Source organism: Neofelis nebulosa, chromosome 6 (assembly GCF_028018385.1).
Source record: "Neofelis nebulosa isolate mNeoNeb1 chromosome 6, mNeoNeb1.pri, whole genome shotgun sequence".
Classification (NCBI taxonomy): Eukaryota; Metazoa; Chordata; class Mammalia; order Carnivora; family Felidae; genus Neofelis; species Neofelis nebulosa.
In genome coordinates, this window is record NC_080787.1 from 3,624,880 (window position 1) to 3,644,119 (window position 19,240).

The 19,240-nt window shown below is 57.3% G+C and overlaps 2 protein-coding genes across 3 annotated transcripts; one reads left to right on the forward strand and one right to left on the reverse strand.

Moving 5' to 3' along the window:
* Positions 1–436: 436 nt before the first annotated feature.
* Positions 437–7,714, reverse strand: TRIM15 (tripartite motif containing 15). 2 transcript variants are annotated; one of them, XM_058732644.1, is made up of 8 exons: positions 7,191–7,704; positions 5,925–6,020; positions 4,733–4,960; positions 3,960–3,982; positions 2,812–2,924; positions 2,415–2,447; positions 1,138–1,339; positions 437–599 (listed from the first exon to the last, which is right to left on the reverse strand). In XM_058732644.1, the coding sequence occupies exons 1-8, from the start codon at positions 7,434–7,436 to the stop codon at positions 557–559; spliced, it is 984 nt and encodes a 327-aa protein (XP_058588627.1). In that variant the 5' UTR covers positions 7,437–7,704; the 3' UTR covers positions 437–556. The 2 variants fall into 2 exon arrangements, with proteins under 2 accessions (XP_058588627.1, XP_058588626.1); XM_058732643.1 differs by lacking the exons at positions 437–599; positions 1,138–1,339; positions 2,415–2,447; positions 2,812–2,924; positions 3,960–3,982 and adding exons at positions 6,521–6,714; positions 6,944–7,001 and having other exon boundaries at positions 4,180–4,960; positions 7,191–7,714.
* Positions 7,715–10,434: 2,720 nt separating this feature from the next.
* LOC131513554 (tripartite motif-containing protein 10-like) lies at positions 10,435–17,563 on the forward strand. The gene is made up of 7 exons (XM_058732645.1): positions 10,435–11,189; positions 12,202–12,297; positions 12,825–13,055; positions 13,576–13,598; positions 13,867–13,982; positions 15,625–15,657; positions 15,994–17,563. The coding sequence occupies exons 1-7, from the start codon at positions 10,761–10,763 to the stop codon at positions 16,509–16,511; spliced, it is 1,446 nt and encodes a 481-aa protein (XP_058588628.1). The 5' UTR covers positions 10,435–10,760; the 3' UTR covers positions 16,512–17,563.
* The last annotated feature ends 1,677 nt before the right edge of the window (positions 17,564–19,240 follow it).

Here is a 19,240-nt window from a genome sequence, read left to right on the forward strand (position 1 = left end):
GCCCAAGGTCAACTAGGCTGAGGCTCCTGTGCAGACGATAAAGGCCGGTTTTACATCACAAACATTGCAACACAAATATTTTCAGATTTTCCAGTGGGGCCACCAAGTGGATTCTTTCCCTCGAGGCAGCTCCAGTCCTCAGACTCAACTTTGCCCTGAAGCCTCTGAATCCTACTTTCTTCCTTATGCAGGGCAATTTAATTTTGGCCCAGGGCCTCCCTAGATGCATACCCACAGCCTAAATTACTGGACACTCACCGTGAGAGTAGCAGCACTAGACGTGGAAATACAGTGTAAGCAGCTCATTTGTGTTCTCAACTTCATATGCAGCCAAAACGCCTGGCCTGCCCAGAACACGAGTTGAGTGCAGGGGAAGTGAGACAAAGCCTCATCATCCAACAGGAACGGGGATGATAATACATATTTGAGAGGTTAGTTGGACCTGAAAGCAAATGTCACTTTATTGAACAGTGGGGTCTGGTAAATCAGGAAACTCGGAGTTACAAGGAGGGACAGGCTTGTGTCGCGGTCACAGATTCCGTTGCCTTTCAAGTTTTCAGCGTCTGGCTGGTTCGTCGTACACTGTATTAGGACGCCCTCTACGAGAAAGAAACGACCCGAATGTCAGAACCGAAGGGAGTCTGGGTCCACCCTGCACCCGGCAAAGACGGGAGCATGTCTGCGCGCATGTCAACGGAACAAATTAATGCAGGCCCAAGGACGTTGTTTTTCCCCACGACGGTTATTTTGAAGCTTTGGCAGTTTCTATTGTACTGGTGTTTGGTTTCGTTTTTCAAACTCGCGCTGACTCCCCGAGCCGTGCGTGTGTCCGGGAGCAGCCCCTGGGCTCCCGAAAGCTCGGCCGCTCTCCGCCCCAGCGCCCCTCGGACTCCCCCCTCGGCCCTTCATTCTGGCAGGAGCCTGTTTCCCAGACAGCTCCGACCAACAGAAGGAGGTGGCGAAGGCGGGGTCGCGCTCCGCGGCGGGCGGGACGGGGCAGGGCACTTGCGCGCTGGGTGCAGCAGGTGCGAAGCCCTGGAGGCCTGGTGCCGGTGAGCGCGCGGCCGAGCTCAGGCGCTCCCACCCCCACCCCCCGCCTTGCTGCCCGCCCACGCGCCCGCCACGCCCACCGCCTACCCGCGGGCTCTGGGCTGCACTTGCACATGCCCGCGGGGGCGCCTGGAGGTGTCGCCGGGGCAGCCGAGCGCCAAGGGGACACCCTCGGAGCTCCAGGGGCAGTGAGGCAGGTCCTGCTGGTCCCGGGTGAACCTCGTCGGCTTCCTGTCCTCGGAGAGGGCCGTGCTCCAGCTGGTGGCCGGAGGGTCCCGGGTTCCGGCCCCTGGGGGAGGAGAGCAGGGCGTGGAGGGGAGCCCTGGGGCGCATGCGCCGCTCGGGGCGGGGCAAAAAGCGCTCCAGTAGGTGCCACCTGCCAGCGCCTTTCTGTCCTGAACCTCGGCTTCCCCTTCTGTTCTGTAAGGACCGAGGCGGGAGCAATGCTACCCAACACGCAAGTGCTGCTCAGCTGTGAGATTTTGTTTTTCAAAGTGCAGCCCCTGAACGGCCTCGCCAGGGAGCTTGTAAAAGTGCAGAATCCTGGGGGTGCCTGGGTGGCTCATTCGGTTAGGCGTCTGACTCTTGGTTTTAGCCCAGGTCATGATCTCACAGGTCCCTGGGATCAAGCCCCACATCAGGCTCTGCACTGACATTGTGGAGCCTGCTTGGGATCTCTCTCTCCCTCTCCCTCTCTCTTTTCTCCTCCCCCGCTTTCTCTCAAAATAAATAAATAAACTTTTTTTTTTTTTTTTTGATGCAGAATCTTGGGCCCCATCCCTACTGAACCAGAATCTGCATTTTAACAAGATCCCCTGGGTGGTTTTTCTTGCACATTAAGTGTGAGAAACAGAATGTTGTGATATTTGTGGAAATAGTTTCTTCTTTAAGCACCAATCTCAAAGTAAATGCTAGGTTTTAAATTTTACAGTATCTGTTCAAGTCAGCAGAGTCTGGCACAGTGCCGGGCATTACACACACACACACACACACACACACACACACACACACACCCAAGAACTTCATAAATATTTGGGGGGAAATAATGCCTACACAAGTAACAAATATTGAGCCCTCGCTATGTGCCAGGTGCTACACTAAGGCTTTTGCATCTACTGCCTCATTTACCTGGTGGCTACGCATGGGGCTAGAACCAGTGTGTTTTCCATTGTCTCTTTCCATTTCCAGTGAAGAGACCGGAACAACGAGGCTTAACGGCTTGCCGGATGCCTCATACCCAGCGAGAGCTGGAGCAGAGAGCCCAGTAACCAGGCTCCAGACTTGGTGTATTTAATTGCTCTGTTTGCTGCCTTGGGTTGAGTGGGTGGATGAGAGAAAGGCTCCTGAAACCCCCAGCTGTTTACCTGAGTCTGTTTCCAGATGATGCACCAGGCTTTCTGAGCGAAGCAGAAATAGAAAGGTATGTGACTTGCCATCTCTTACAGGTACTCCCCAGGGCAGACCTGGGGACCCCGTGGGGAAGGAGGAGGAGGAGGCATCTGCTCCATGCCTCCTGCTGTGCTCTAATGGCACAGGAGCAGCCCCCACCTGCCAGTGCATGTCCCTGGGGAGAGAAGATCTCTGAGGAACGGTCCCTCTGAGCAGAGCCAGGGTCACTAAGGGAAGGCTTGGAAGGGTGGAAGACAACTGGAGCCAGGCTTGGAAGGCAGGGGAAGGTGGAGAGGGATGGGGGGGCAGAAGGGCAAGCGGTGGAGAGGGGAGGGAACAGCATGGGGAAATCTGTTACCCCTTCCCCTTTACCTGAGAAGGTCCTCAGCATCTCTGGGAGGGGCAGGATTTTCCTGTGAACATCTCGGATCTTCTTGACAAGGGCAGGAGAAATGGTCTCTGGACTCACAAAAGTCTTCTCACACCTACAACCAGTTCCTCCAGAATTAGAGGAAGGTCCTTTAGGAGAATGTTTGGGGCTTGTGGGGGCTGCAAGAGGTCGTTACCCTGTTTGCCTCTAGAGGACAGTACAGGGTCACTAGGAAAAGGAGAAGGCGCTTAAACTCCTCTGTGACTTGTGTGCTGCTCATTACTAGGGGAAGGGGATGGGGGAGAACAGCGGGATGGAAGAAAATGTGTCCTTGCGGGTCACCCGCTGCATGACCTTGACAGCACCCCTACCCCCTCCCCCAACCCCTCAACCCCCCAAACCCCTTCCCCCACTTCCTGGTCTCAGCTTCCTCCACAGACCAGAAGGCCTGCAAAGCCCATCTAGATCGGAATCTCTAACACAACTTGAAAAGTATGTTTGGAGATGCTTCTTGGTTCATGGGCCCCCAGGGTAGACCCCCCGGGGTTCAGGCCCCTGTGGATGCATGACCCATGGCTGTGACAGCTGCTCCCTAGCAGAGCACGGGGAAGGCGCAGGCACTTGGAGCAGAGGAAGGGACAGGAGCTAATATTCACAATTCCAGCAGCTGCCCCTTGAGAGTAGTGTTTGTAAATTCTGAAGGAAATGGGGCAGTTGAGGGGGGGAATGATTGAAGGCAGGCTGCCGGTCTTTCCACGTTCCGTGCTGACTGTATTTGATAGAAGATATTCCCCTCAGAATTACGTTTTACGTGGTGTTTCCTACTGCCTCGAGTACTAATAATTTCGGGAATTAAATGGATGTTCCTGGATCAGCCTAAAAACCTGATTATTGTTTGTTTCTTCACTTTTAAGGGGAAAATGTGCCCCTGATACCAAACAATCAGTTTTAAAAATGAACTCTTAGGACACAAACCTTTGAGTGGAGGCTGCCTGTGTGTGTGTCTGCCAAAGCAGTTTTGCGTTTCCGCGCAGCCCGCTGGAGGGCGAGGTCAGAGTGCCCCCCAATGTCCATGCCCAGCGGACACAGGTGACGGATACAAAGTATACACCCCATGTGTGAAGGAAGCAGGACTGGGAGGAGGCCCTACCTGCTCTGGCTGACGCCCACATCCTACAAAAGAAAAAGAACATGCACTCAGTGTCCTCAGGTCCTTCCCACCGGAGAGCCTGCACATCCGTTCTTCTTAACGCATTGGCTCAAAGTTCTCCTCTTGAAGAAAGTTCTGTGTGTCTAATTACCTACCCATCAGACTATTCTTTTGCACCATGCCTCCCTACTAATGTGGGACTCTGGCCAGATCATTCAAGCTCACTTCTTTGTCTTAGCCTCATCTTGGGAGTGTGTTCTGCCTCCAGTGATTGAGAGATGGTGGAGAACAGGGTCCAGGCCTTGAGTTACCAGCCGAACCTGATGTGACGCAGGGTAACGTGAGGACCATCGAAACAGACGCCACTATGGAGTTCTCTCTGTGAACCAGGACCATGTGAGGCATTTGGCACGGATTGTTTATCGTCTTTGCAGGAGCTCTAGGAAGGAGGTGCTACTGTTATCCCCATGTTTAGGCGGGCACAAGGCTCGCTGAGGCCACACGGCTGGAAGAGCCTGCCCTCAAACCCAAGAACGGCTGATTCCAGAGTCTTTGACACGACCACAGTGTGGAGTCAAGTCATCCAGCCTTTCGGGGTCTGCCCCTCTGTAGCGTCTCTGGGCTGAAGAAACCCGACAGCTACCAGTCCCTCCTAGCAGAAGACCTCTGCTCCCCTCTCCTGCCCCTCTGCAGCATCTCCCAACCTCAGCTGCTGTCCCTGCATGAGCAATCCCTCTCCCATCCCACGAGGCAGGTTGTGGAGAGCCCCCCACATGTAGCAGGACACTTGCCAGCTGCTGGCAGTTCTCCAGCTCCTTGGCCTCGGCTCTGTGCCTGGCAACCTCCTCAGAGAACTTGGAGATGTAGTCTTCTCGCTCCTCGCAGACCTGCACCTCCAGCCCCCTCAGCCTGGCCAGCAGGAGGCCCCGCTGTTCCCTCAGCTCCTGCTGCAACTTCTCAAACACGGCTTCTACCTGCTGCTTCCTGATTTCGATGTGAGTCTGTGAGAGGCAAAAATACAGACGTGGCCAGGAGGAAGCTCAGAAGCTGGGTTCCAGGAGGGTCATCGGTATTCTTACTGTTAAGAGTGATAAGGACTAACTAAGTCTCTCGTATAATATGATGGGTCTCAGGGTAAACTTAACGTGATGAGGGCTATGTTCTTGTCCTATCTGGAGATTCTACCTGTCATACATGTTATATACTCCGAGCCACACTGAACTTTCACACTAACCTCACCCCACCTCCCCTAGGGCCCAGGGGAGATGGCAGTAGTCATTAATCGGAGAGCCACGCAAGCGAAGCAAGTGAGGTTACAGGCAACGCAGAGTGTGTGGCATTGGTCTTAGCCTCCGACATTGCCTCCTGTAGGGCACACTCTGAGGGGGGCACAAGGATGCTGGAGATCCCTTCCTGTCCCAAAACTTGTCTGTTGGTCAGGGTACCAGAAATTCTCATACTACAGCTTTCGTCTTGGATAAATAACCATGTAGCTGGGAGCAGGGAGCCCCACCATTCACCTACCATGCCCAGGGACACCCTCATGGTCTAGGGTCAGCCTCACGGCCAGACTAGAGAGCAGACCCTTGTATACACTTCCTGGCCCCAAGCTTCCCATCTGAAGGCGATGCTTTCAGGCACTGAGACTGGGATGGGAAGGGTTGCTGAGGGCCAAGGTTCTACAGCCATGTCAGCGTGAACGTGGGCTTTGCTGTGTGGCCTTGGGAGCATCACTTTCCTGGACCTCAGCTTTCTGCTCTGTAAAGTGGCTGATAAGTGGATCTTGGGCTAGAAGTCGTCAGAACCATTTCCAGCTGTGATGCTCTGGGACTCCAAAACCTTGACCCCAAATGCCCTTGTGCACACATAAGGAAGTGAATGAGAACAGTTTGCCTCTTCTCACCTGCCAGGCCCCCAGTCTGCTAAGAAAACCCCCAGAAGACAAGGTGCCCAGACGCTCTTTACCAGAAGCATTTGGAACTTCTGGTCTTCCTGACTCTTTATATCCTCAATCTCTTCTCCCTCCACCCTCAGGGCTTCCAACTGAGTCCTGACACCGTCCTGTGGGGAGAAGAATGGGCAGAAAGGGGTGGCTTAACTCACAGATACAAGTTGTCTGCTGGGTCCCAGGCACACGGCTGACCACTGAGGGATTCAGCAGTGGAAAGGGCTGACCTGAACAGACCAGCACCTGAGATGAGTCAGTCACGACGAAACTGGCAGCCGAGGTGGGAACACAAAGGGCACAGGGGGGGATCTCAGAGACAGAAAGCACGTACAGTGGGTCTAGAGAGGTGGAGTGTTACTGTGTGTCCCTGGACTGCACACGTGGAAATTGCTGAAATGGTTTAAAAAGGAGTTGGGGGAGAGAGAGCAGTGTCGGAGGAAGTAGCTACGTGAGAAGGAGCCGGAAGCAGGAAGGAGCAGGTGCCCAGCCGCCAGTCCAGCTGGATGCTCAGGTCCTGAGAGGGGCGGCTGGGAGATGAGGGGCACGAGGGAGCCACAGGAGGGTTTTGAGCAGGGGAGCAACGTGGTCTGCTGTGCGTTTGCGGAAGATGTACCTCGTGGAGGGTTGGAGGGTGATCGGAGACAGAGAGAGTGGAGGCAGGGAGCACGTCCGAGGCCGTCCAATATCTGGGTGAAGCGCTGAGGGCCTGGATTTGGTGGCGGTTGTGGGGATGAGGCCGAGTTAAAGACCCAAGAGGTGCCTCTGAGAAATCGCTTGCAGACCTGGTGACTGGATGGTGAGAGAGATCTGGAGGCAGACAGAGGGGGCAGCCTCCCTGAGACTGGATGGGCCAGGTCATGCCCACTCTCACAGGGAGGAGCCCTGCCTGCCATTCGCCCTTGCTGGCCCCTCCCGCCTCATCCCTCTGAGTCCAGCAGCCAGGGCTTTGCGAAGTCTCCAGTCTGGGTCCCGGGAGGCCTGGCTCAGCCTGCACACAGTGGGTGGATTGTCCCAAGGGCAGCCAACTCATGCTTACAGTTCTTGGCATCCATCACCGAGGGGCCTCTGAGGCTGGAGTTGAAGTTCCTGCAAGACTGTGAACAGCCACACATCCAAGTGACCCATGGCCCTCTCCATCTGGAAGTGTCCCCCGTGTCCCTACGCTGGAGTCCCCTGATGTGCCAGCCAGGGCCTTAACCTGGACCCCTATTCCGTTCCCTCCACTACGTGTGACCAGACACTGTCCCACCCCCAAAGGCCCGAGGTAAAGCCGTGCTTCTTACCTGGTTGGGCTGGCAGGCCCCGTCCAGGAAGCCCACGGCGTGGGTGTGGTGGGAGGGGCCCTCTCGACAGCGCGTGCACAGGAGCTGAGCATCATGTCCGCAGAAGAAGCATACCTTCTCCCCGTGTTCCTCACAATGCATCTCCTCCAGAGTGCCCAGCGGCACGGGGACTGTGACAGGGTCTGTGTGCCCCTCCTCCTTGCACCATGGACACAGCAGGACCTTGCAGGAGGGCTGGGCCCCCATCCCAGAGGGCAGATGAGGCACGGCCAGCAGGAGGTGTGCCCACAGGCCCTTTGTGGGGCCTCTTGCAGGCCGGACTGGTGGCCTCCTCGTGGGAAGGGGCTGAGGGCATCACGGTGCCTTCCCCAGCCTGTCCACTGAGGCCTCTGCCTCAGGCCACACGAATGTCCTTCCCCAAGATGAGTCACGTTTGCGTGAGTCACTGAGGGAAGACCACGGGAGGCTGAGACAGGGAAGCCACGTGTGCTTCCCCGGAACCACCCATCAGCTGAGTGGGTTCAAACTCCAGCATGGCTCGAATCACCCAGCATTTCCCAGCCTGGTCAGCCTGCTCTCTGTTCCTGGGCTGGGGAGCCGAGCACGGTTTCCTGGAACCACTCCCTGGACCACGGAGGGTGGAGAGACCTGGGAAGAGACTCCACTTCCTGTCCAGCAGAGCAGGTGGGAGCCATAAACCTCCGGCTCTGAGGTGTGTCCGGGGCGGCAAAGTCCATCCTGGGGCACGAGGTGCTCTCGGGGGCCCCTCCTCTGCCCAGGCTGGCCTCCTTGGCTTGTGCGCCCTGCCAGCCCCAGAGCCAGTGTCCTCAACAGGATGACGCTGGGTCACGTTGTGCTTCAATTTTACTTTCTAACTTCAGGTGAGAGAAGGCGAGAAACTGCAATATGAATGATTTATATTGATAAAATTTACAAAACCCAGCCCCAAAGGTAGCAGACATTTGTGTTGGCTTAGTATTTTCATATTATTGTGTCCAATCTAATACCAACCCTTTGGGACAGGGATGATTACTCTCTTTTTACCGAAGAAGACATGTGAAGTCACGAAGCTGGGAAGCTGTGGGGCTGGGATCAGTCCTAGCCTCCAGTTTGGGCCTCCTTTCCTGGCCTCTTCTCCCAGCCTCCTCTCCCAGCCTCCTTTCCCGGCCTCCTCTGCCAGCCTCCAGTCCCAGCCTCCTCTCCCAGCCCCCTCTCCTGGCTTCCAGTCCTAGCCTCCTCTCCCGGCCTCCTCTCCCGGCCTCCTCTCCCAGCCTCCTCTCCCGGCCTCCTCTCCTGGCCTCCTCTCCTGGCCCCCAGTCCCAGCCTCCTCTCCCGGCCTCCTCTCCTGGCCTCCTCTCCCAGCCTCCTCTGCCAGCCTCCAGTCCCAGCCTCCTCTCCCAGCCCCCTCTCCTGGCCTCCAGTCCTAGCCTCCTCTCCCGGCCTCCTCTCCTGGCCTCCTCTCCCAGCCTCCTCTGCCAGCCTCCAGTCCCAGCCTCCTCTCCCAGCCCCCTCTCCTGGCCTCCAGTCCTAGCCTCCTCTCCCGGCCTCCTCTCCCAGCCTCCTCTCCCGGCCTCCTCTCCTGGCCTCCTCTCCTGGCCCCCAGTCCCAGCCTCCTTTCCCAGCCTCCTCTCCCGGCCTCCTCTCCCAGCCTCCTCTCCCGGCCTCCTCTCCTGGCCTCCTCTCCTGGCCCCCAGTCCCAGCCTCCTTTCCCGGCCTCCTCTCCCGGCCTCCAGTCCCACCCTCCTCTCCCAGCCTCCTCTCCCAGCCTCCTCTCCCAGCCTCCTCTCCCAGCCTCCTCTCCTGGCCTCCAGTCCCAGCCTCCTTTCCCAGCCTCCTCTCCCGGCCTCCTCTCCCAGCCTCCTCTCCCGGCCTCCTCTCCCAGCCTCCTCTCCCGGCCTCCTCTCCTGGCCTCCTCTCCTGGCCCCCAGTCCCAGCCTCCTTTCCCGGCCTCCTCTCCCGGCCTCCAGTCCCACCCTCCTCTCCCAGCCTCCTCTCCCAGCCTCCTCTCCCAGCCTCCTCTCCCAGCCTCCTCTCCTGGCCTCCAGTCCCAGCCTCCTTTCCCAGCCTCCTCTCCCGGCCTCCTCTCCCAGCCTCCTCTCCCGGCCTCCTCACCTGGCCTCCTCTCCTGGCCCCCAGTCCCAGCCTCCTTTCCCAGCCTCCTCTCCCGGCCTCCAGTCCCACCCTCCTCTCCCAGCCTCCTCTCCCAGCCTCCTCTCCCAGCCTCCTCTCCTGGCCTCCAGTCCCAGCCTCCTCTCCCAGCCTCCTCTCCCGGCCTCCTCTCCTGGCCTCCAGTGCCAGCCTCCTCTCCCAGCCTCCTTTCCTGGCCTCCTCTCCCAGCCTCCTCTCCTGGCCTCCAGACAGGTGCTCCTCCTGAGCCTCAGGCCCAGGTGACAGTCAAACAACTATGGTTCTTCATCCGATCCCCTGCATCCTTGGATAAAACCAAAGAAAACTCCCATTGTCACATGGACTGTTCACCCCTTCCCCCTCCGGAGGGTGCAGCCCTCAGTCCCCTGCGATGGCCGGGCCTGGAAGTGTGGCCAGTACCAGATGAGATGTGCCACAGTGTAAAATACACCCCGATTTCAAAGACTTAGCACCAGTTAGAAAGAGCACAAAATCTCTCATTTCTTATCTTTAGACCAATCACATGTTGAAATGATAGTATTTGGGGTTAACAAAACATTAAAATTAATTTCACTTTTTAGAATATGGCTACTAAGGAAGTTTGCTTACATCTGTGGCTCACACTGTATTTCTATGCGGGACACACAGCTCTGAGTGCATATTACGGCCGTCCACCTTCCTCCTGCTGCCTTGGGCAAGAATAACCCAGCTTTGCCCAAGCTCCACGCTGACAGCATGGGTGTCATAGGGCTGGGGGGTAGGAGTGTGGGGTGTGCAGTCACCATAAATGAGTGCTGGCTGCTGCTCTTTTTCTCTGTCTCCCCCACGGTGGGGTTTGGTGCAGCCTCCTTGGGAGCCTGTGGCAGGCCGCTGGGGGCATCACTGGGGAAGCCGTCTGGGCTGTGTTCCCCTGAGCACCGCCTTATCTGGGTCCCGACACCCCCTGCCTGCCCACTGCTTGCCCTGGGCCCGCTGATACCTGTAATCTCCCTGGGCACAGCTGGCCACGTTGCAGGGGCTGGGCTGGCATCTCTGCTCTCTGACTCAGTCTCCCTCCCACCCCCAAAGGAGGGACCTATCTGTCAAGTGTGGGCGGCCGAGATAGCAGCACTGACGTGCGTGTGGATGAACAGGAGGGAACGCTGAGCCCCAGGCTGCGGACACCAGCCCAGAGAGTAACTGGGGTCACCTCTGGAGCTGCGGGCTCTTCGTCCCCCCTCTCCTCTGCTGCTTGTCCGTCTGTCTTGGACCGTCGCATCTGTGGCTTTGGGACAGGGACAGAAGACCCCGGGCGTGTAGGCGGATGCCTTGCCTCTGGGCACATGTGTGTGCAGGTGACCATGAGGGTGCCCGTGCGTGTGTGAGATGTGCCCGTGTGTCCTGACCGCTTCCCCAGCCAAGCAGAGAGGGCGACCTTGAGGAGCGAGTGGGCACAGCAGCACCATGGCCTCGGCTGCCTCTGTGAGCAGTCTGGTGGATGAGGTCAGCTGCCCCATCTGCCAAGGCACCCTCAGGGAGCCGGTCACCATCGACTGCGGCCACAACTTCTGCCGCAGCTGCCTGACCCGCTACTGTGAGGTCCCGGGCCCGGAGCCAGAGGAGTCCCTCGCCTGCCCGCTCTGCAAGCAGCCCTTCCGCCCGGCGGGCTTGCGGCCCAACTGGCAGCTGGCCAGCGTGGTGGACAACATTGAACGCCTCGGGCTGGCGCCCACGCCGGGCCTGGACGAGGAGGACGTGTGCAAGGAGCACGGGGAGAAGATCTACTTCTTCTGCGAGGATGATGAGACACAGCTGTGCGTGCTGTGCCGCGAGGCCTGGGCACACCGGGCCCACACCGTGCGCTTCCTGGAGGACGCAGCCGGGCCCTACCGGGTAGGAGTCTGTCTCCCCCACTCTGTCAGCATGCAGGCAGCTCCGGGTGCAGGGTCGGTGTTTGTGCGTCCGCACGTTCTGAGTTGTTCACTCATGGCCGACATGTGGCTCGGTGAACGTGCACTGAGCGACGGAGTGGCCATGACGTGAGAGTGTGTGTCTGCACACAGGGCCTCAGGACACAGGGTTTGTATGTGAGGGAATGAGGCCCAAACAGTACGGAACAGGCAGGAGTGTTTGCGTGTTCACCAATGTGCGTGGGAAGGGGGGGGGGCGGCTGACTGAGTGTGTAAGCGTACTGTGGGAGTGGTCATGTCTGTGAGTAAATGAATGTTTGCACGCAGGTTGGGTAAACGTATGTGGGGTGCAGCTTTATCTTTCATTAAATCTGAGCACCTCTGAGTCACTCACACACTGTGTTTCAGCAAACGTGGGTGTCTGCATGCATTGGACGGTGAGGGTCCTAACTGTACTTCCGAACGTACACCTACGTGTGTGTACCTCTACCTAACTCTGTTCTAGAGCAAGCAATGTTTAAAACAATTACAGACTATTTTCACATCAGCCGAGTTTCCTCTCCCTTCCGGAATCATACGCAGGAAATTGATTGTATTCACAAGAAAAAGTTGTTTGAATTCGTTTCCTCAAGATCAGGGGGAAAGTGGGAATACTTTCAAAGAAGGACTTGTCGAGCTCAGGACAGTCCCACAGACAGCTTACCAAAGACGAAAAAAGTCGGGGTGCTTATCCTGAAGACAGGAAGGCTCGGGGGGGGGGGGAAACCAAGGCACAGAGGGTGCTGGCACACGTGAAGAGGACAGCTTCGATCACAATTCTTGGAAAGCGAAGCAAGAAGAAAAAGACCCCTCAGGCCACCAACCCCTGGAGGCAGGGGGTTGGATGACTTCCCTCAGGCTGCTTCATTACTGGAGGCAGGGGGTTGGATGGGGTGACCTCTCTTTACAAGTCGATGTTTCCGTCGTCGTAAATGGTTCATGCTCTTTCTCTCCAGGAGCAGATACAGAAGTGTCTTGAGTGTCTAAGAAAAGAGAGAGAAGAGATTCAAAGAATCCAGGCAAGAGAAAACCAGAGGACCCAAGTCCTGCTGGTAGGCCCGTGTCCCTTCCCAGACCCCTTTCCTCTGTCCGGACCCAGGTGGCCTGGCACGGAGGGCTTCCAAGTCACTCTACGTGTGAACCCTGACTCCCTCGTGCAAATCTCTGTCCAGAATTTATCTTCCTGTGAGATTAAAGTCGTCATGACCTCATGGAATTGCCATAGAACCGAATGAGACTGTGTGTATAATGAGCTCAGTGCCGTGCATAGAGTGCGCGTTGTGAAGGGCAGGGGATTGGGCGTCCCCATCACCTCCTCATCACCTCCCCTCAGCCACGTGTGCACGTAGAAGCCCCGGCGGACGGGGCCACAGCCATGCTGGGGGATCAGTGCAGCCGCGGGAGGGATGCCGTACTGTCTAGGGACCTGAGGGTTGGGGCTCTGATTTTCCACCAAACCCCGGAGGGCATGAACCTAGGCCAGAGGGAGAAGGCAGTGAACCAAGGAAGGAAAAGAAAGCTGAGGAAGGGAAAGAAGGAAGAGAAATGACCCCCCTGGCCTCTCCTCCTGCCCCTTCAGTCACAGGTGGCCACCAAGAGGCAGAAAGTGATTTTCGAGTTTGCGTATCTGAGCCAGTTCCTGGAGGAACAGCAAAGCGTCCTTCTGGCCCAGCTGGAGGCGCTGGATGCGGACATCTTGAGGCAACGGGAGGAGTTCGACGTGCTGGTCAGTGAGGAGATGTGCCGCTTTGGCAGCCTGATCTCAGAACTGGAGGAGAAGAATGAGAGGCCAGCGCGAGGGCTCCTGACGGTAAGGCCTGGTCCCACGTGCTCGCCCCTGAACCCCTGCACCTGCACCCCCTCCCTCACAGGCCTTTGACTGTTCATCCCACTGCCCATCGGCAGGGAGAGCTCTGTTCGTGCCGACCTCTCGGGTGGTTTGTGAGGGTCCAACAGGAAAGTGCGGCTGAACGTGGCACTAAGCATCGAGTGCTTTGCAGGTACCAGGAGCTCTTTCCAGGGCATCCTGTGCCATGTCACCCCCACCGGTCCAGAAGTTCTTCCCGGTGCATTTCACTTCTGCACACAGGAGGGAAGACACGCGGCTCCCTGCTGGGGGTGCTGAGAAAGCACCTCCAGCCGGCAGCCAGGTCGCTTAACTGTATGGATCCATAAGATACAGGGCTTGGTGTCTGGGATCCTGATGACTTGTAAACCCTAAAGCTCTGTGACTCTGGGATCGGGGGCCCTTTGCCTACCGGGGACACGGTATTTGTCTTTTCTGGGTATAAGGAAGTGGGGACTGATCTGCTCTCCCCTCTTTCTCGCAGGACATCAGAAGTACTCTGCTCAGGTGAGTCGTGGGCTGCCCTCCCCACTCCCGCTTGCGCACAAGCACGCTTCACCCCATGTCTGCACACGGCACCCTCACGTCAGGGGCGAAAGCCCTCAAATACACGTCCACACGCAGCTGCCGAGAGTAGGTAGTGGGGTCCATCCCAGAGGAAGAAGCTCTGCCCATGGGAACTGCACCTTCACGCCTGGTCGTCAGGCAGCTGGCTGAGTCTGGGGACATTGCCATGGGGGACGATTCCCAAATCCCGACCTTCGTGTGCCCCTAGATGTGAGACCAGGAAGTGCCGGAGACCAGAGGCTGTGTCCCCCGAGCTGGGCCAGAGGATTCGGGACTTCCCGCAGCAGGCCGTCCCACTGCAGAGGGAGGTGAAGCTGTTTCTGGGTAAGAGGACCCGTGAAGCCTGGGCTGGGAATGCCCTCCGTGTGCCCTGCCCCATGCTCGAGTGATGTCTGGCAAGGCTTATACCCCTCTCCTGTCTTATCCGCACATCTTTATAAAATATGCTCGTCAGCGGCACCTGGGTGGCTCAGTCGGTTAAGCGTCCGACTTCGGCTCAGGTCATGATCTCACGGTCCGTGAGTTTGAGCCCCGCGTGGGGCTCTGTGCTGACAGCTCAGAGCCTGGAGCCTGCTTCAGAGTCTGTGTCTCCCCCTCTCTGCCCCTCTCCTGCTCATGCTCTGTCTCTCTCGGTCTCTCGATAATAAATAAACGTTAAAAAATTAAAAATAAAATATGCTTGTCAGGATAACGTGACAATGAGAGGAGATAATGAAGATGAAGATTTCTGAAAAGATTTAACTGATTTGAAAAATAATTAAATAAATCTGATCTATTGGCATTAACCACTATAAAAAATAATGGCTAACAAAACCTGTCATTCTCAATACTTTAAAAAAGAGGCATTTGTAATGCATGATAAGTTTTTTTTTTTTTTAATTTTTCTTAATGTTTATTTTTGAGAGAGAGGAAGACAGAACACTAGTGGGGGAGGGGCAGAGGGAAAGGGAGACACAGAATCCAAAGCAGGCTCCAGGCTCCCAGCTACCAGCACAGAGCCTGATGTGGGGCTTGAAGTCACCAGCTGCAAGGTCATGACCTGAGCCGAAGTCGGACACTTAACCGACTGAGCCACCCAGGTGCCCTGCATAAGTTTTTCTTATATAAAGTTTATGTATTTATTTTGAGAGAGAGACAGGGAGAGAGCAAGCGGGGGAGGGGCAGAGAGAGAGGGAGAGAGAATCCCAAGCGGGCTCCAAGATGTCAGCTCCGAGCCCGACATGGGTCTCGATCTCACAAACCATGAGCGTCAGAGGCTCAGCTGACTGAGCCATGCAGGCTCCTCTGCATGAGGTTTTGATGGTGAACACTGTTCATTAATAACCAGCAGCACTATTTCTCTCTGCCCTGCGTGGCTGACCTGTCTCCCTCCCCTTCCTCCCACACGGCCGGGCACACGGGTGGGAGACCCCAGAAAGGTTGTGGTAACGAGAAAAGGTGTGAATGCTCAGAAGCGGGTCAGGCCTGTGGCTCTCAGCCCACACCCACAGGACCTCAGGAACGCTGCCCCTGGTCTCTGAATGGTCCGCCCGGAAGAGGCCTGCACTCAGTCCATCCTACAAGTCCGCCCAGAGGGCTGGCAATGAAGAGCATTTTACTCTAATCAAAGGCTGGCCGTTGCCCATTCCAGAAATCATTTACAAGGAAAACAAGAAATAAATTAACCCCTTATCTGCTCTTGGAGTAGATGTTTCCGGAGCACCTCACATGTCCTGAGCTCAGTGAGGTCCACCCAGGGCAAGGGCGGTGACCCACGACCTCATCCTGGGATCCTGCTAGGAGCCCATGTCCTCGGCCGTCCGAGTCACAGTCAGGCTTTGGCAAGCGCTGCAGGGATCTGAGGCCAGGTTTTGAACCACTAAACCTTTGTCCCTTCTCTCTCTGGGGCTCAGTTTCCTCTTTGTGAAATGTTCTGTGGTTTTGTGAGACTAAGGGAATCTCATCCTGTTTCGCGTCCTCTCTACAGAGAAACTCTGCTTCGAGTTGGACTATGAGCCAGGTGAGCAGCGGGTGTCAGAACGGGAGGGCATGGGGAATCTGAAATTGAAACGGAAAATTTTGCAGGGCTGTACGCTGGGCACGGCCAGAGTCCCCTGCCCACACGTGAGGAGGGGGGGAGAAAGGTTATATGGGACTGGGACAAGGTGTATCAGGGAAGGCTTCCCGGATGAGGGGACTCTGATCTGGTTCTACAATTAACAAGTGACCCGGTGACACACACACTGCTGTGCCTGATGTGCACAGTGACTCCAGCAGGTGGGAGGGAGGGCTTTCAGGTCTTCTCTGGAGGTGCTGAGTGAGCGGCCATCTCTGTCCCTCCGGGCTTTCCCCGCAGCGTGCCTCTCTCTGGACCCCCAGACCTCGCACCCGAAGCTCCTGCTGTCTGAGGACCACCAGCGGGCTCAGTTCTCCTACAAATGGCAGAGCTCGCCGGACAACCCGGAGCGTTTCGACCGGGCCACCTGTGTCCTGGCCCGCGGTGGCTTCACGGGGGGGCGGCACACGTGGCTGGTAAAGCTGGACCTGGCCCACGGGGGCAGCTGCACGGTGGGTGTGGCCCGTGAGGATGTGCGGCGGAAGGGGGAGCTGAGGCAGCGGCCCGAGGAGGGCGTGTGGGCCGTGAGGCTGGCCTGGGGCTTCGTCTCTGCTCTGGGCTCCTTCCCCACGCGGCTGGCCCTGGAGGAGCAGCCCCGGCAGGTGCGGGTGTCCCTGGACTACGAGGTGGGCTGGGTGACCTTCGCCAACGCTGTCAGCCAGCAGCCCATCTACACCTTCACTGCCTCCTTCACCCAGAAGGTCCTCCCCTTCTTCGGGCTCTGGGGCCGAGGCTCCAGCTTCTCCCTGAGTTCCTGAGAGGGCACGGCCGCCCTCCTCCAAGTCCAGGCTCACCAGGGGGAACGGAAATGTGTCGGCTGAGGACTTTGCAAGGACCAGGGGAGTGCCCTGCAGTCTGCTGACCCACCTCTCTCTGGGACCCCCAGAAGAGGCCAGCGCATGCGGGGGGCGGACCCTGGCGAGTCCCAGGTCTGGAGCTCTACCCCAGCCTGAGACCAACCGGCTGTGTGATCACAGGCAGGGCACAGGCCTACGTCACGTCTCCTCCCAAAAACATCGGGTTCGTTCCCTCGCACCCTCCAGAATCATTTAGTGTGTGCTGACCGTGAACCAGGCAGGATGGCAACCCCTGGCGGTCTGAAAAGGAAAAGGAAAAACTTCAGTATCTGAAGAAACTCACACACCAGACAGAGGACAAGGGAGTGATGGAGGCTGGGGACGGGCCGCCCTGGCGGTTGGGGAGCTCAGAGGATGGGGCCTGGCCCCCCGGGAGGGCTTTCTGGAAAGGACGGCTCTGAGAGATGAGTGTGTTCAGAGGGGGAAGGAGGGATGGCTGACTGGTGGCCCCGGGCCATATTGGGTCGCAGTCCTTGTGAGACCCTGACGCCACTGAGGCCTCCCTCTGCCGGGGGGCTCTTTCACCTGAGACCAAGGTGTGGGCCTTGCTGGGAGGCGAGGCCATAACCCAGGGACCCTACATTCCCCTGCAAAGAATCTTACTCCACTCTGCTGATCGCCACCTGGGGCCTGGAAAGGGTGGGCAGGGGTGAGGCTTAGCTGTGGAGCCAAGATGCAGGGGTGCAGAATAGCAGGTGGGGGGGCGGGGTGCTGGGTAAACTGCACCAGAGTTCACGCAGCTCCAGGCATCAGGGGGAGAGGAGGGAGCCAGCTCAGGGAAGGGCACGTGCAGGACGCCAGGAGAGACCAGGCCGCGTGGGGCCGCGTGGTACGGGGGATGCCGTCCGGTGCGGACCTGGGACGGGCATGAGCACTAGAGTGTGGAGAAGGACTTCAGTCACCCCGGGTGGAATGTTAACTCCTGTGTGCAATAAAAGCATTGTCTTCACGCATTTTAGTCACTGTCTTCCTTTCTGCCTGGACATAGCCCTCACCACAACCTCTTAGTGTTATCTGTGTTCGCTCTGCTTCCGCACCAACTAAATGTTGGGCCACCTCCTCACTGGCGCCCAGGTCGGCAGGTGGAAGAGGCGAGGGCACCGGGAGCTGGAACTGCGGGGGGACTGATGGCTCCCTCCGGGCACATTCATAGTGTTTCATATAAAATGTTGTATATTCAAAACAACAGACACATAACAAGTCTCTGTATGATGATAATACACATCCAAAACCCCAACACCCGGGGTTCCACCAGAAAGCGGATTGTGTTTTTCTGTTTATTTTTACTGGTGTTAGCGGGGTCCCCACCTGCGGGGGGCCTGACACGCGTCACGCCCCCTAACCTTGGCCACTCCACAAGGCGCATCCCCTTCGTGTCCTGTCTTCAAGGGAAGGAAGCCGAGGCCTGGTGAGTTTGGGCTGTGTGTGCAGCGGAGGTGGTGCTCCCAGGGCCGTAATCCACGTCTGACTAACGGGTCTTAACCCCTACACGGCACCGCCTTGTTCCGAGACAGGTGCTGTGGGTCCCAGTGAGCGCGTCGGTGCGGCCACAGTCCGCATGACGACTGGGACTCAGGACGACAGGACGTATCTCTCATGCTGAGAAACACAACCACTCGTGTGTGAAAACGCTCACGCTGCCGATCCGCCCCTCACCCCTGCTGGTGACGCTTACCTGACCTGGAGGGTGGTGTCCGTGCAGGGGAAGAGGGTAGATCCTGAAACACGGTGAGTCGGTGAAGCTCCGTGCTCTGCTAGTCACAGATCTGCTCTCGGGGTCCCCCCTTGAAGGGCTGATGCTCCGCATCACCTCCTCCAGGACCCCACAGGTCTGCACCTGAGTCTTCACAACTTACACTCCACTCCACGACCAAGAATGGAGGCTCTCTCAAGTTAGTTCAGAATACTAGGAAAACAGACATGCAGATAAGGAAAATGGGATTTTCCACTCCAGGCCTCATGGGAAGGTATGGCCGGGGCGCTGGGAGCACAAAACCAGGCCTCAGAGCAAGCACTAGAGATTTTAAACTGCTAATAATAATAATAGCAGACACACGCAGCCCTCCCTCTGGCCTGTCACCACATTGAGTATTTTATATGCTGACTCTCACCACAACCCTGCAGGGTCGGCTGACAACCATCCCCGACGAGCAGGTGGCTAAGGGCAAGCAGGCACATCCCATGGCGCACAGTAGGGCTCAGGTGATGTGGCTCCACGTCCACGCTCAGGGCCACCACCCAATACTGCATTTGTGTGTCTGGAACTGCTAGAACAGGACACGAGGCCCAGAGACAGGGCGACCCTGGGGCCACTCAGCAGGACGTGTCACCACACTTGCTCCAATACGTGGCTGCGTGCTCTGCTTTCTTCCGCTACGGCTCCTCCAGTGCCTAGTGACATGTTCATCATGGTCCCACTTTGAATTTCCATGAGAACCTGATGAGCAATGAATTATCATCCCTCACCCCACAGGCTGGCCTGGCCGTGCCTCTGCTGGTCGGGCCAGTAGAGGACAGAGAGACAGGCAGTCACCTGCAGGGAGAGTGAGACCCTGAGGCCTCCAGCCTCTTCCCAGCCCTGGTGGGATATTTGTGGACAATTCTGTGTGACATTAGTCCTAACCATGATG

Bases quoted from the DNA above. Each gene is read 5' to 3' on its own strand.
- TRIM15 (XM_058732643.1), bottom strand. From the start codon at position 7,436: ATGGGGGCCCAGCCCTCCTGCAAGGTCCTGCTGTGTCCATGGTGCAAG. The intron at 7,002-7,190 runs GTAAGAAGCACG...GGCTGTTCACAG, and splicing joins GGGCCTGCCAGCCCAACCAG to TCTTGCAGGAACTTCAACTC. The intron at 4,961-5,924 runs GTAAAGAGCGTC...TGCCTCTCACAG, and splicing joins AGAAGTTCCAAATGCTTCTG to ACTCACATCGAAATCAGGAA.
- LOC131513554 (XM_058732645.1), top strand. From the start codon at position 10,761: ATGGCCTCGGCTGCCTCTGTGAGCAGTCTGGTGGATGAGGTCAGCTGC. The intron at 11,190-12,201 runs GTAGGAGTCTGT...CTTTCTCTCCAG, and splicing joins ACGCAGCCGGGCCCTACCGG to GAGCAGATACAGAAGTGTCT. The intron at 12,298-12,824 runs GTAGGCCCGTGT...CTGCCCCTTCAG, and splicing joins AGAGGACCCAAGTCCTGCTG to TCACAGGTGGCCACCAAGAG.